Source organism: Orbicella franksi, chromosome 14, assembly GCF_964199315.1.
Source record: "Orbicella franksi chromosome 14, jaOrbFran1.1, whole genome shotgun sequence".
NCBI lineage: Eukaryota > Metazoa > Cnidaria > Anthozoa > Scleractinia > Merulinidae > Orbicella > Orbicella franksi.
Window position 1 is genome coordinate 6,092,564 of NC_138158.1, and position 16,342 is coordinate 6,108,905.

Sequence of the window (16,342 nt, forward strand, 5' to 3'; positions counted from 1 at the left end):
ATCAGAGATGCAAAGTTTTTGTCACACAGTAGCTACAGATGTAGATGTAAGATTTGTTTGATTGATGAATATTCAGGGCTCAAAATAATGGCCGGTCAACGGGCAATGTCTGGCCAGAATGGTGACTTGACTGGCCAAAAACTTCACTCACCGGTCATGTTGACCAGTCATGTCATGTTGAGACGGTCACGTTGTTCATTCTTGAATAAACAATCAAATCCCCAACTGTAAATCTGAGAGTTTTAAATCTCTTTTTTATTATGACCTCTAATGAAAACATACACCAATGCATACATGTATCTGTTCAAATGGCTAAAGACCATTCGCTTGCTGTTTGTCATGCGTTCAAGATCAATAGGAATGCCATTCAAGTGACGGGGGTTAAATCCGTTCAGAAAAATATTAAGCCAATTTTTAAATGGTCTAGCAGTGACTGGAACAAACAAACTCTATTTGTGGGTTTAATTTGGCTCACATTACATGTACTTGATTTTTGCATAAATATCCTGACCGGTCAGAAACGAGACGTGACAGAGCTAAAATTACTTTGGCCAGTCAACATGACCAGCTACAGTCCGATTTCAAAGGTCACAGTATAAATTGGAATGATAACAAACAAAATAATAACTCCAATGTAAAATTCAGTGATTGATATCATACACAGAATTTGCTGATTCATACTCAAACATAACTTATCTTATTTAACGAAATGTTTTATGTTACTTGTAGGATGAAGTAAAATTGAGAGTGGTCAATACATGCATACTCCTTGGCATTGATGCTTGATCAGGAAAAAATCAGCCACCGAGAAGTCTACAGTACTTATGACTCTATAAGGGGTCCAAGGCCCATTTCTTGAAGGCCCTGGAAACTTTTTGGGCCCACAAAGCCATCTTTAATTGATCTGTGTCTAAAAACTAAGAGCTGTATATGCCTGAAACTTCTTGTGTGAAGGAAACCTCTGTTCATATTGAGAATAAGCGATTAAAACAGTTCTGTAAACATACGATTTCAGATTTTGGTATGGCTTTCTGGGTGCGAAAACTTTTTGGAACCTTTGAGAAATGGGCCCCTGGTGCATTACAGTGTAACATGGTGACCTTCAACACTTTGATATGCTCTGGCGGCTTTCTGGTTTAAATTCAACCACTTTAAACATTATTTTTTAATGCTTTGAAGTATCACCTACACTGTACCTGTGTTAGTGAATTAGCATCAAATTTAAATATCTCAGATTGCTAGGTTGATACTTATTGTTCAATACAGCAGCTATAAGATTTCATCATAAAAAGAAAAGGCTATGTTTACATACATGTAGTACCAGAACAATAATTTATTAACTTATGATGTGTTATGGGAACTATGGTACTAGATAGGCCTTTCAATTTCAACAGGCCCCTATGAATTTTTTTTTTACAGTACAGTTTTTTTTATCACAAAAAGAAAAAGTAAAATTTTGAATATTGTTTACAGTGAATGTTTTGTCAGGGGTCCAAAATGTTTGTACTGTTTGGATTCTGTACAGTTTTGGAAAAAGAAGGAAACTGTGACTTTGTAAACATCGCCTAAAAGATGTCAGAAGCCTTGTTTTATGTTATGCAATGTAGTATTCCTTTGGCATGAATGTTTTTATGATGAATTTAAAATGTCAACCTCTATCTTGTGGTAAATGGTTTTTCTCCCTATTTTCTGCTATTTCAAAGGAACAATTCACTCTGAAAAAAGTTGATCAATACTTCACACTTACATTGCAGTAATTTTCATAATAAGGTAAAGGTAAAGTCTGCATACGAGCCACGTGGCCCAACAGGCTGGAGCTTATCCTGCTTTCTGTAGCAGGAAGCGACTAGGACTATTTCTGCTCCCCGTAGATGAGATGCCAGTCCATTGCAGGGTTACCCCACCGATAAATTCGCTGCTACCCACTTATACACCTGGGTGGAGAGGCACTGAGAGTAAAGTGTGTTGCTCAACAACACAACACAACATACCTGCCTAGAGCTTGAACCCGGATCGCTCGATCAGGAGTTGAGCGCACTACATGTAACTACAAGGCCATGATGCCTCCCCCATTTCTCATTATTAAGGCCAATTTAATCCTACATTAATTACTTAGTAAGAAAAACAGTTTATTCATTCATTTTATGACAAAGGTATTATCATTGTGTTGCATTTGACTTTGTGGATTTAGTATATATTTAAGACAGGTATCCATTCGCAAACAATTTTAATTTAGTAATACACCTAAATTGCAAATTTTCACTAGTTGTAGCTGACAACAGTATAGTTCTTAATCATTTTATTATTTATGAATTAAATAGGGCTCAATATGACATGGTTTCACACAATCTTGAAAAGGTCTTGAATTTTATTAGTCTTCTTGAAAAGTGCTTGAAGTCGTCTTGTTATGGATAGATAGAAAAGAAAACATGTTTTATTTGTTGCAATGTATACATTGTAAACCTTATTCATGGCATATAAAAACTATTTGAATTTTACTGAGTTTGTTCTGATTGCAATAAATTTCTGATTCTGTATAAATTTGCATATTTTCTACTATTATAATTAAGGTCAACAGATTTGATTACAATAAAACAGTACATTCCATGCATTTTTCTTCAAGTTATTATTTGCAAGTCATTTATTGTACAGGGTTTCTGCCTCCCTTTTTCGATTTCCATGTTATTTACAGGCTCCCTTTTTTCAATTTACAGGTTATTTACAGGCTCCCTTTTTCAATTTACAGGTTATTTACAGGCTCCCCTTTTCAATTTACATGTTATTTACAGGCTCCCTTTTTCCATTTACATGTTATTTACAGGCTCCCTTTTTCCATTTACATGTTATTTACAGGCTCCCTTTTTCCATTTACATGTTATTTACAGGCTCCCTTTTTCGATTTACATGTTATGTACAGGCTCCCATCTTCGATTTACATGTTATTTACAGGCTCCCTTTTTCCATTTACATGTTATTTACAGGCTCCCTTTTTTGATTTACATGTTCTTTATGGGCTCCTTTTTTGATTTCCATGTTATTTACAGACTCCCTTTTTCGATTTACACGTTATTTACAGGCTCCCTTCGATTTACATGTTATTTACAGGCTCCCTTCTTCGATTTACATGTTATTTACAGGCTCCTGTTTTCATTTTCCATGTTATTTACAGCCTCCCTTTTTTTATTTACATGTTGTTTACAGCCTCCCCTTTTTTATTTACATGTTTTTTACGGTATTATGGCACCCTCCCTGTATTAAATTTACATGTTATTTACGGGTTTCCAGGTTGAATCACAAGAAATTTACAGGCTATTTACAGTATTTGCAGGAACAGTTTACATGTTATTTACATGATCTTAGCCCTTTGCTTTGAAACATTTACAGTGTTTTCTTCATCATTTACATGTTTCACTTAAAATATTTACATGTTATTTACATGAAACCTCCAAAACATGTAAAAGGGGAAAAATCATGTAAATTATTCTTTACAGTCTTTTTTTGGTTATTTACATGTTAATTACATGTTATTTACATACTCTGTAAATTTTCAACTTTTCCAGTGTAACACTCTTTCACTACAGCCTGCTTTTTACAATGTCTTAAATAAAATGCTTTGAGCACTTTTGTACCGAAATAACTGCTTGAAACATTTTAGATATTATTACTATCAGTTAACCTTGCATCAGTTTCATATAACAGTACTCACCTTACCAAACTGTTATCGACTTTTAAGAACTTGCACTTCAAGATTGAGCGCGCAAATTTGAATTCAAGGATTTCGTTTGCCACGAGTTGCTCTTAAAAAAGCGGAAGAGTAGAATGAAATCGAAAGCCTTGTGCAGGCGAGAGGGCACATTTGAAATAAATCAGCGCAGCTGCAATTCACTTTAAAATATTCGTCGCAACACTTTTTGGGCATCCACGACTAAAAGAACAAATAGAGCAGATTACACAAATGCCGGCAATTTCAGAGGCGACAATTACGCGCTTTTCACTTTCATCACACAATTGATATGATGATTATGATGGCATACACGATGGCTACAATTTTTTCCTTGGCTTTAAGATTTGCTTCATAAAATTTACTATATAGATATTCATATGTTATATGAGGGAATTGTTTAAAGGTTTGTGACAGATTTGGTTAACTGGGAATTTTGCATTGTTATTTGATAATGTCGGAAATGATAACAAAAAAATATACCAACTTTACGAAAAATAGAATATATAGATCGAGGCTGCGTTTATTTTTGACAAGTAGCTGGCCTCGCCTCTGGCACGAAGACCAGATACTGAAAGAAATACGGTTAACTACTGGGTTAAGATGAAATGCTCTCAAAAGTCTTTCCTACGAGTTAATTATCTTTTCTGTTCCGTTCATCAGTGCTATTCAAATTTCTTCTTTAATTTGACACCCTAATGTTAAAGTAAAAATTTTGTGGAGATGTAAACAAAATAAAACAGCTCCCAGCACTTTCCAAGACTTATCAGTTGATGCTTCAATCATGGTATCATTCAATCATTGGTGACCACGTTGTTGTCATTTTCGAGACACAAAAGGTTACCATAGCAGCAGTATCACCTGCTAAAACACCCTTAATTATGTAACTTTAAGGGCTTATAATTTAAAAACGGTAGAGTGATTTTTTTTATATTATCAAATTTTGATTAGCAGGATAAGACGCAGCTTTTGGCAAAGTTTTAAAAAATCCGTACGTAGGGTTCAGAACTACCTTAAAGTTTGAAAATTTAAAGTGGCTCTGAACGTACAGAATTTTTTCAAACTTTGTCAAAAGCTTTCGTCCTCTCCAACCTTCCCATGTGCTTCATTTAAGCAATAGAGTACTTTTCCGTGTATACATAGCTTTATGTAATTCGAGAGAGTTATGCAAACCTGCGGGTTTGCATAACTTTCGAGAATTCTCCTTTACTCCCAAGTGTTTACATGAGGCTATGTTAACATCGAAAAAGTCCTTTATAAAATATTTCTCAAAAATATGTACGAATATAAAACGTCCCAACCGTATTTAAATACTCTCATGTAAACACACCTATCGACCAATGAGAGCGCACGTAGTATCTAAGTTATTCCATAAAACTCGGTGATGCACGCTAAACCGTGAATTAATTAATCGTTATTCTACTTCAAACCCAGTTCTCTAAAGGATTTAGAGATCTAGGGATCCTATCGTTAATTCTTTTTCTTTCTTAAAAAAAATTGTGTTGCGATGGCAGTCATCTGTAGCTGAACCAATTGGAGCAAACATGTTGTTGTTGTTAACCAATCAGGATCAAAACTTAATGCGGCCGTGACTTGGCTTATATATGGCGAGGTGATGGCCACGGTGGCCGCTGCAAATTAAAGTCGAAAGTGAAATACTCGTAAAGAATGAATGATAATCCGAGAATGTTCATATTTGTGTCGAAATTCAGACAACAATTGGCAAAACTAGAAGTTATATTTGGGTGAGAACAATACCATCATCAGACTAGAATATGCATACAAGGTACTCTTAAATATGGTGTCAACAACAATGAAGAGACGAAACAAAAAGTAATACAGTCGAACCTCTCCATGCGCACACTCTCTAATACGGACAGTTTCCTATGTACCGACAAACTTTTTCTACATTTCCTCTAAAAAGAACCTCTATAATTCGGACTCTCTCTAAAACGGACTTCACCTTCACCTTCACCTGTCCCCTGGCGCCAAGTTGGCGCATAGGGCTTCCACATGTGCTCTCCATCGATTCCTGTCTTGCGCTGCAGTGCGCACCTCTCTCCAGGACTGCCACCCTGCTTTGGACCTCTCCTTTTCTACTGTGCGGCGCCAGGTTGTTTTTGGCCGGCCTCTCTTTCTCTTTCCCTCTGGGGTCCATGTCAGGGCTGTAACACAGTCGTCGTCAGGTTGTTGTCTGAGGATGTGTCCAATGAATCGCCATCTCCTTCTTCTTACCTCTTCACTCAACCTCTCCACGTTAGCCCTTTCCAGTAGCTCTCTATTACTAATCCTATCTTGCCATTTAATCTTCATTATCCTTCTCAGGCATCGGTTCTGAAACACATCGATTTTCTTAGCATCACCTTCGTTCGTTTTCCATGTTTCGCAACCATACATGAGAACTGGTTTGACCAATGTTTTGTATAGCCTGATCTTCGTCTTCCTCGACACACTGCTGGAATCCCATGCTCGATTCAGCTTCACAAACGCTCCCCTCGCTTTCCCTAGCCTATCCTTGATGTCTTCTTCTCCGCCCCCTTGTTTACATACTGTGGCTCCTAGATAGAAAAACTTCTCTACATCTTCCAACGCCAGACCATTTACTGTGATGGCTTCATTATTCGTTGCATTGACTCTCATGACTTTACACTTCCCGACATTTACCCGAAGGCCTGTCGTTTCTGCATTTTCTACCAGCCTGTTTGTTTTCAACTGCACGTGTCTTTGTGTTGAGGAAATTAAAGCTACATCATCAGCGAAGTCGAGGTCCTCAAGTTTTCATGTAAATTTCCACCTCAGCCCGGTTCCCTCCTCTTTCACAGTATGCCTCATTAACGGACAATGAACACTAAATCTCGGTCCTAGGGAGCAAATTCATACAAATTTAACCTCTTCATTACGGACACTCCATGGACCAGGGCTCGATAGTTTGGGGTACGTACCATTTCCTGTCCGCAGTTACACAAACATTAACACTTTATCATTTAGATTCAAAAATTCCCAAGACACTCACTTTTAGGCCTGATTTTAGTTACTTAACACTCTAAACTGTTAGTGAAGACTTAAAAGTGACTCGTCATAGTGACCTCTCCCAGACGGACACCTCTCTAATATGGACACTTCGCTCTGTCCCTTCGGTGTCCGTATTAGAGAGATTCGACTGTACACATGAGAAAAGGCGCGCAATAACATCACCTTTATTTTGTTTTATTTCTTTACTACAACAGTACAGTAACACTTACAGTAATTACAATAGTAACAATGTTTACATTACTTACAAAGCAACCCCTAATTCTAATTAACAATTAGACCCGTAGCCCTTGCGGGCTACGGGTCTAAACGAAAGAACGGTCACGCTCGATTGGACCAATTTTGCTACTCGAGGACTATTACTAATAGTCCTCTAGCAGGGTAGCCAATTAAAATGCAGGATTTGCATTAGTCCACTAGTCGGGTGATACTATTTATAATGAATACCTAGCGATACTCACGTTAAACATTACTTAAATTAGCTTACTCTACCTACAGTATTATTTTTTAGTTAGCTATCTTTACATACTGTATAATGTTCACGCTACTTACTTTTTAATTAGTTTACTCTAAACACTACATATCGAATACTTACACTACTTACACTAACTAAAGCTGGTAAAATTTGAGAGAGGTAGAACATCACCTCAGTTTATTACCTGAGGGACAACAAAAGAAGTTAACAAAGCCGTTTAACTCGAAGTCCTATTTCTGTGCAAAATACGCTGTGTTACGTATTGATACCAAGTATCATGTTAAAGGCTTTCTTAATATCATGCCAGGTAATCCGTTGTTTTGAATTTTTCAGCGTTTACTATTCCTCCAAATCCTAAGTGCTTTAGTAAGCCGATCATCAGGGAGTGGCTCTGAATAATTTAATCTCTTTGCAGGTGTGCTATGCCAAATCTGGTAAGATGTCTATAATGAAGAAAGTTAACATGAAAAGAATAACAAAAGCATACAACGGTGCAATGAATTTACATCAAAATGAAAAGGGTACCGCGGTTTTTGTTGTTGTTGTTGTTTTTTTTTGACAAGTTTTGAAAGTTCTTCTGTTAGAGATTGGAACTAGTCCAATTTAGTACCTCTCTCTGTCACGCAACGCTACGTGACCATCTTCCCCTAGCGTTGCGTGACAAGCTGGACTAGGTTAGAATTCAAAGACTTCTTTATGAAAATCAAATGTGACTCCCCCAGATGAACACTTAGTACACACTTCCTCGACGCTGTCAACCAATGAGGTTGGTCCACAGGTTAATACCGCTACCCGTTTCTCTCCCTCTTCACCCGCGTAGCCTTTCATCTTAGAGAACAAATTTGGAAGCTCAGGACGGCCAAATTTTAGGTCTGGCTGCACTTCTGGAAGGATGTTAGCCTCTTCGAACTTGGACGAATCTCTTTCTCTAGTGAGATGGAAGTAATTTTCCATCACCTCCTTTGACTCACCTCTCGCCACAAGGTCTGGAGTGAACGACAGTGGAAGCCGGTGATCCGAAGACTGCTGGAAGTATTCCTTGTCGTAATCAAGCACTGCTGTCACCATGAAGAGGTCACGGACGGACCAGATGAACATCACTTTGCGGATGTCCCTCCCTCGTCTGCGCTGATGCAGCACGTCGTTGCAGATAGACTGCATAGGGGTGATCCCGATGCCGCCACTGACAAACATGAAGAGCTTGTAGCGGTCGCCGTCGACGTCCAAGCACGGAGCTCCGTATGGCCCGTCGAGATAGACATCGATCGGTTTTGTCTCCTCCACGTAGTCGTACAACCGTTTGGTCCAGTCTCCGAGTACGCGGATATGCAGCGAGACCACGTTCTCGTGGGGGGAGGAGGACAGGCTGAACGGATGCCATTCAAACAGGGATGCACCGGGTACACATATGAAACAGTACTGACCCGATTTGTAGTTGAAATCTTCCTTGAGGAACGTCAGGCGAACGACATTTGAGGGAAGTCTGACGGCCAAGATACTTCGTTGCTTTCTATTGTTGATAAGTACGATTAACGCACGGACCAGTACGTCGAACACCCACAGGACAACGCCGAATACAATCGCACCGGCACCGTGAGCAATGGCGGCGCCGATGACAAGTAGGAACAGTACCCAATGGAAACGATAGAAAGCTTCGAAGACCTTCCGGCGAATAAACCTCAGGGCCGTAAGGCAGAGACCAGCCATAGAACCAATGAGTAGGAGTCCGGAGACATCCCATCTTTGAGACACATAACCATGCCAAGCACCGACGAGGATGCTGACATAAGCGCAAAGTTTATGCCAGAATAACGCTCGCTCAAATGGCATACCGGTGAACAGCACCCATAGTGAGTTTCTACAAGCAAAAGCGAATGAGAGGGCCGGTGCGATAGTTGCAATGCCCGCAGTTCCTTCTCCGCCTTCGTCGTCATTCAATCCGATCACTCCCAATGCTGCAGCTAGACCCCCAATGAGCAATACAAACGCAAGCAGCTCTCCAAGAACGATTCCAAATAGAAGGCGAGTGTGGAAAATACTAAGTATCTTCCAGCGACAGTAGTAGTAACGTGGCCATGGAAACAATCGATTGAGTACGGGCGACTCGTACTTCGAATCTTCGTAAGATTTCCATCGCTTAGAGGCTTGATGCTCGAGGTCTTCCACGTTAAGTGGGTCTACAACCGCCGCTTGTCGCCCATCTGTTTGTTCCACTCGCCGAGGCTGCTCGATGGAAACTTGGTAGGACTGGTGCATGTTTTTCAAAAGCAGCTAAATGCAAAAGCGCTTGTTCGATGTGCAAGTAGATAAAGTTGTATTTGCCAACAAACAGTTACATGTAAGGCGTGGAACGCAACGGCCAATCGAAAGAGCTGTAATTTAAAGCGTGTTTTCCAACACACTACAGCAGACACACTTTTCGCAGATGAGTAAATAACAGAAAAAATCTTTGAGTCCTTCTTTCAACCTCGCAGCCAAGCGAATAAATGTTTTGCAAAACAGTATACGAAAATGTGCTTATGTCATCGGCTAGCTCAAACTGCACCGCTGGAAAATGAGAAATACCGATCGATTCAAAGGCAAGAACGCAATGCCAACCAAGCCAAAAGACTCGTGTATTGATACTGATCCGAAGCAGAAAGGTTTTAGCATAAATATAAGCTCGATAAGAGTAGTAAAAGTGTTTGACAAAGAAAAAAAGCACTAATTTGCATATTATATATTTTGGTTTGATTGATCTCCAGCAATGTAAAACAGGTTCTAGGTAAACATTTCTATTTTTAAAATGGTTCAAGTGTCAGTTATGTTCTACTCTATCTTGGAATTTTTTTTTCAGCAGTTTTCATGTAAAAGTCCTAGTCATAGCTCTCAAAATTATTTTACCTCCACCTGTATTGTCACTATTGTCTATCTATCCGCAAGTCGCATATAAGATTTCTTTAAGTTTTATTTCAATAAATGGTAGTAATACCAAATGGCTATTTGATCTTGCAGTTCCGCTTGCTATAAACCACACCAATGAAATTTGAAGTAATTTTTATTACTTACAATTTTAATTCATCTGTTTATCTTGTCAATTGTCTTCATTGCTTAGCGGTATAACAAGTGAAGCACTTATAATTCAGACCCCCTTCAGGACCGAGGAGATTAAGCGAAAGACCTGGCACTAGTTCTAGAGTTGTTAACTGAGATCCCAGATCAAGCTTCAAGTGAGAATTAAATACGGGTTTGGCCGTGTGAATCTAGCTGCGAAATATCTAACGATTGCTTTTAAAGTACAAGGAAAAACTCAGGCTCAGGTTCAGTAACTCCACACTGCGCAGGATAAATTTGAAAACGCAACAATTACCGGTCATTCTGGATTTGTGTTTGAGGAAAACTCGAGCTGGGAAATTACACGACTATCGTGATGTCATCGTTTTCGAAAAGCTCCGTTTTCAAAATGTTTTCTTTCCACGCTAAAACGTAAAGCCGGCGTTTTCAAATTCCTCCGGTTTGAAGAGCGTTTTCGAAAAGCTCCGTTTTCGTGACGGATTAGTGTGGACGGTAGGCCTAACCGTAAAAATATAGCTGCGTTTTTAAATTCCTTCGGCTTAGTGTGGACGGAGCCTCGGTATACTCGAAGGTTGTCTTCGGTTTGAAAATTCCGATTTTCTTACGAAGTGAACCACTCGAACTTTTTCAACCAGACGTAATTGACGTGGTCCTGCATCTTTTTCAGCTTTGAGTTCGACGAGCGATAGGTATAAACTTAGAAAAGATTAGGGCTTAAAATTTACAGAGATCTTAATATCCCCCCACAATTGACCTGATTATGCTAAGATTCCGCTCTGCTTATTTAAAAGAGCGGTGTCTTAATTTCTGGATTTTCGCCACGTGTGAATTAGCTGACTTGTTAGACATTAAGCTCCCGGGGTGAGAGGGGTACTCCCTTCTATGGCCTGCATCGGTATGAGCGGCCCCGAAGGGTATAGCTTTTTTGCCAAATAGGGTACGGTTTTTGCACTCCAGTCTTGAAATGGGTCTTAAATAGGGTAGAGAAAATCGCAGATTTTAGTCTTAAATAGGGTAAGGGTTTTGGGAAGCGGGCCGCACACCCCCTCTCAATTTTTCGGCAGTATCCCCGGAGTTAAGCTTCGCACACCGAAGCAAAAGTAAAATTGCGATCTCTTCTCAGTTTTGCAACTTTGCGCATAGCAATTTCAAAGAGTGTTCACTTCTGCAACATTGCAAATATCGGTCATTTGCAATATCTTGGTTATCCGATTTTTAACAATGACACTATATATACGTGTGTTCTTTCGACCGGTTGTTCTCTGAAAGCAAAAAACTAAACAGCTGTTGTTTATTCCAATCTTGGCTGCTTGATCCTCCTTCAAAACTTTTGGCTTTAGTTACGTATTTGTAAAACATAAAAACTTGACTGTATCAGCAACCTGTTGAGCAAAATGTTAACGTTAACCGTTGTGTGCAACCGCGTGAAACATTAAGAGTGCAGCCGCGTTATACGTGTAGCCCCGTCGACTGACACTGTTGTATAGTTGTTCTGTAAGCGAACTAAGGCCTTTGCGCCAGTTAACGTGAAATCAAGAAGGTGGGAAACAACAAATGACAGACTTATTGGCAATGTTGCAGCGTTTGTCTGGGCTTTAAGCCGAGGAGTGCGACACAAGCTCGTTGATAGCTCGCAATTATAGTCACTCGGCTCGCGTTGTGCGAACTAGTCAGCCTATTCACAAAGCTTAAGAAAAAAAGGAAACGTCTGTGGACAAACTACTGGCGGAACACTAGCTTGAAATGCGTAGCCTGCGAACAGGCTCCCGGTGAGCCCGAACGAAGCGAAGGAGCCTGTAGACATTCTACTGATACCGCTGTTCTGTGATACCAGCTCCTGGTATCATGATATGATTGGTTAAATCGCTGATTGTTGACATCTTTGAGATGAATATTTGACAGATCTTTGTAAAATTATACGACTCCAACGGTTCGTTACAATAGCGCATTTGCCGTTCTCTTTTAAGGTTCGGTCTCTCGACCTCTCGTTATTTTACAAGTGATTCTGAAGGGTACTTTATGCTCTGTTACGAGGAGGAATTTTAAGTAGAAGCTAGTGGGGTGGAGCCGTTTGCCGGTGCTATAGCAATTTTTTTAGAGGTCAAAGGCATGGTTTCCTGACTTTCCGTTGTTATCTGCTTGTCGCTTCGCAGAGTTTGACACCTCTATCATGTGTTTATAATTTCTTTAGACTCATTTCAGTACCGCAAAATATGTTTTAAGCACTCTAAGTATCGGCTCTGGGGGGACAAAGTGTTTAAAATATTCCGTGAACATGTTGCTTACTTGTACTCTGTATTATGACGCCGGCTATTTGATTAGCTCGATTAGAACTGTTTGCAAGTACCGATCGAAAATGTAGCTTCTTGACAGGTTTGTTTACCTCGTGGACTGATTTGTTACAGGCTTATCACCAAGGGCGGATAGGCAGATCAAAAACAAAGTCTACAGGCTCCCCTGTCCCAGCCCCGAACGCTTTGCTCTCCGAATTCTTCTGTTTCGCGCTCGCCGGAATTTTTTTTCCGTCCTCGCCGGGAGCCTGTTCGCAGGCTAGAAATAAGACATGCGTGAACGGCTCAGCTACTTCGTGGAAGAAAGGGAAGATTGAAAGCATATCAACACTTCTAATACGAACGCTTTTTCCTTTTTTGTTAATTTGTGAGAATATTGCACAACTTTGATAAATCCCAAGCTTTTTACGAACCATTTGTTTCTGTTGTATTTATGTGTCGATGGATCAAATTCCTTTGAAGTTTTTCAAACGTTTTTAATTGAGGCTTATAGGCAAGGCTTCATAACATTGTTGTTATGTGGTAAGTTAAAAAAATTCTGGTCCCATGTAAATCTTCCTGATTTTCTACCAGACTTGTTTACTCGCAACGCTAGCTCCAGGTTTTAAATAATCTATTATTGTACCGGCACTGATAGTAGCTATTCATTTAACCGCGTGGCTTGCATTAAAAAAAAAAAATTAATCACACTTATCTCGAATCTCTTATAGTTGCACTCAAATAACGAGATTAAACCTGACCGAACCTCCCCTAGCGAACAATGAAAACTCCAAATTAAAACAGCTCATACTAAAAGTTGCTTTTTCTTTGACACACAAAAGAATTCTAGATTGATTCCCAACTGAAAGAACACAGATGAAACTTAAATTAAAATTAGAATCTTTTCTACTTCAAACTGATTTGTACCGCAACGCTTTTATTTAAAACCTATTGTTTGAAATAAATGCTCAAGGCAACGAAAGTTTTGTGGCTCGATCCAACGTTGTCAATACGATAAATAAATTGTATATACGTCTTTCATCAGTGTTTCGTCGCCATCGAATCACGAAATTGTGTCCAGCCGGATTGAAAGACAGAGAAGCCAATATTGTTAATAGCCTGATTGAAAAATAACTTAAAAAACGCGCAGCCTTTTTTTACTGCTAAAACATATAGCGACAAAAATAAGTTGTAAGTAATTCTTTAATCTAAAAAATTAATATGAAAATCAAGTACAGTTCTTTAATTAATTCCTTTTTTCCAGTATGTCTACAAAATTACGATAAATTCAAATAAAGAAAAGGAAAATGAGTAGAAAATGTCAACAATGAAAACTGCAATTATAAAATCTTTTCACTTTTTAATGAGAAATGATTTTACCTCTGGAAAGGAAAAGAAAAGGAAAACAAATCGTTGAGTTTTCAGGGGCACCCAACGGATCGTTTCGTTAAATTATCTGTTCGGAAGGCCTTTAATCCCCTCTGATTTTCTTGAGAGAATTGGCACCTCGAACTTTCGTGATATGAGAAATTTAATGTCTGTTGTTTTCGGACTGTTGAAAATGTCGTTTTGGGTACCGAAAAAAGGTCAGCTATCATTTTCGTAAAGGCGATAAGACCTAAGGTTTTCGGGAAATGGACAAAAAAGCCCTAATAAATTCGAGAATACTCAAGTTCCCCTAGAATATCCGAACAGATAAAATTTTTTTAGTGCAACCTAAAATTAACCTACAGAGCTTTAAAAGTACTCCAGATAGCCTAAAACAGCGTCTAACAGCATTCGAGAGAAAACGGTCGTTGGGTGCCCCTGAGTTTTCAACCGACTTGTAAGCCAATCAATAGATTGCGGGATATATTATCACTATGGCAACGAAACATTAAACATTTTGCAGCAATGAAAAGTGGGCAGCAACTTTAAGAAGCTTCACTTTGTTTTATCATCAAGAAAGTTACAACGCCAATTTGTTGCTCAAACTTATGACATTGGTGAACAATTTTTAGGAAGGTGTATTTTACTACAAATGAACAGTTTTAAACCATTACCAAGGAAATCAACAACCGTGGTAAGACATTTTCGTTTAATTTTTCAGAGCCTGAATATTTCATTTTTTTTTTTTTGACAACTGTTCGAGAAGGACTTAAGGAGAACAAGATCAGTTTAGCACCCTTCTTCTTATATATTTGTTTTTATTACATAAAAAAATCGACACCTTACTGACCGAAAAGTGCCGAAATCAAACCACTGTAGCAAGCGAAACTACATTTAAAAAAAAAATGCAAGGGTAAATTGGCGTACTATGCAATGAAGAAGATAACTGATAACATTTGACGCGGCCACAATAATCAGGGCTAATGCCAAAATACCTCTAACTTTGTAATGCTTAACTACTATTATCTGAATAGTTTTGGATAGTTTAATTACTGATATTATCTTATAACTAGAGAAAAAGATTGCTTTGGAGTTTAGCACTTCCTTGCATTAATTAGTTTACCTAGTATGAACTTTTTCGAGGGCGCGAAAGGGCTATACACTTCTTTGATAGAAAAGAAACGGTTTAAGCGTATTTTGCAAAAGCGAGGCAAACATTATAAATTATTCGTTGTAACAAAAGGTGCTTTTCTTTCAACCGTGCTTTTTTACGAGCCAAAATCGTGGCTTTTAAAAAAGAACGCCTTTTAGTTTCTTTTTTTTTTTTTAGCAAACGTCACCCTTAAGTATCATACGATACCTTCGTTAACTTTGAATATTTTTTTAGTTCTTTTTTTGTCCTGCGCAATAAAAGTGATTCTGAGTTTGCCAAAAACATAGTGTCAATTTTTCATTTTATTGGAAGCTCCTTTTTTTTTTTGTTGATATCTGTCGAGGTGTAATTTAGTAATTCGTTACGCTGGCGGTCTATAAACAAAAGTTTTTATTTCGCATGAAGTTCTTATTTTAGCTCAAATCGATGACAAAGCAAAGCGACCCTCCTTTGCGCAAATTGCTCGCAGCACGCTTCGATTAGATTTGTAACTCATGGGTTGCATAAAGGGGGCGGGCTATTTAACCAACTGCGTACGTATTGGCAACATGGAACGATTTTAATCTAAAGTCACTCAACAGGGTAAACAGAGTGTAGATAATGTTGCGTGGGATTTTTCTTAATGGCTTAAAATGTAAACAGAGCTTGCGTGAACACATACAAATCCCTTCTGGAGCATTTGTCGCCGGTAATAGCTTTGATGCGTAGATTATTCGTAGAGCACAAACAACTTTAAAAGCCTAACTTGGACAGAGTTCTTTCTAAATGTGATTTGTAGTGAAAGTTACTGTACGGTGAAAGCTTTATTATAAAGCGACACAGTATTCGGTAGCCCTATAGACTATAATTTAACGATCAGTTGTCCAGTTCTCGAAAATTGCACCAAACAATTGCTGTAAACTTTGCCTTTATTTGACAGTTACCTCTGAGAATATTATATTTCATTGTTTAGGACTTAAAATAATAAAACGTGTATTTGAGAAAATGGAAAACGCTTAAACAAGCTGACTACAAATTGATTTCACCGAAAATCCCCGTCAAAGTTCTTTGGCCGCCATGAACTTTACAGTGAACTGAATGTACCGTTTTTAGGCGAATCTATTGCAAGCGATTACCAACTTATTTCCTAATGGTGGCCGTTTCGTGATAAACTTTTGATTTCCATTAGTTTCATCGATATCGATTGATATTTTCACATTTCTCTCGGCGAATGTCTGAATTTACTCATCAAACCAAGTTGTGACAGGAGCCATGAAAAAATATCTGGACCG

General features: G+C 38.7%; 1 protein-coding gene across 1 annotated transcript; it reads right to left on the bottom strand.

Moving 5' to 3' along the window:
- Positions 1–7,721: 7,721 nt before the first annotated feature.
- On the bottom strand, positions 7,722–9,749 carry LOC145467878 (superoxide-generating NADPH oxidase heavy chain subunit A-like). The gene has a single exon (XM_081451490.1). The coding sequence runs from the start codon at positions 9,480–9,482 to the stop codon at positions 7,902–7,904; it is 1,581 nt and encodes a 526-aa protein (XP_081307616.1). The 5' UTR covers positions 9,483–9,749; the 3' UTR covers positions 7,722–7,901.
- Positions 9,750–16,342: the final 6,593 nt, after the last annotated feature.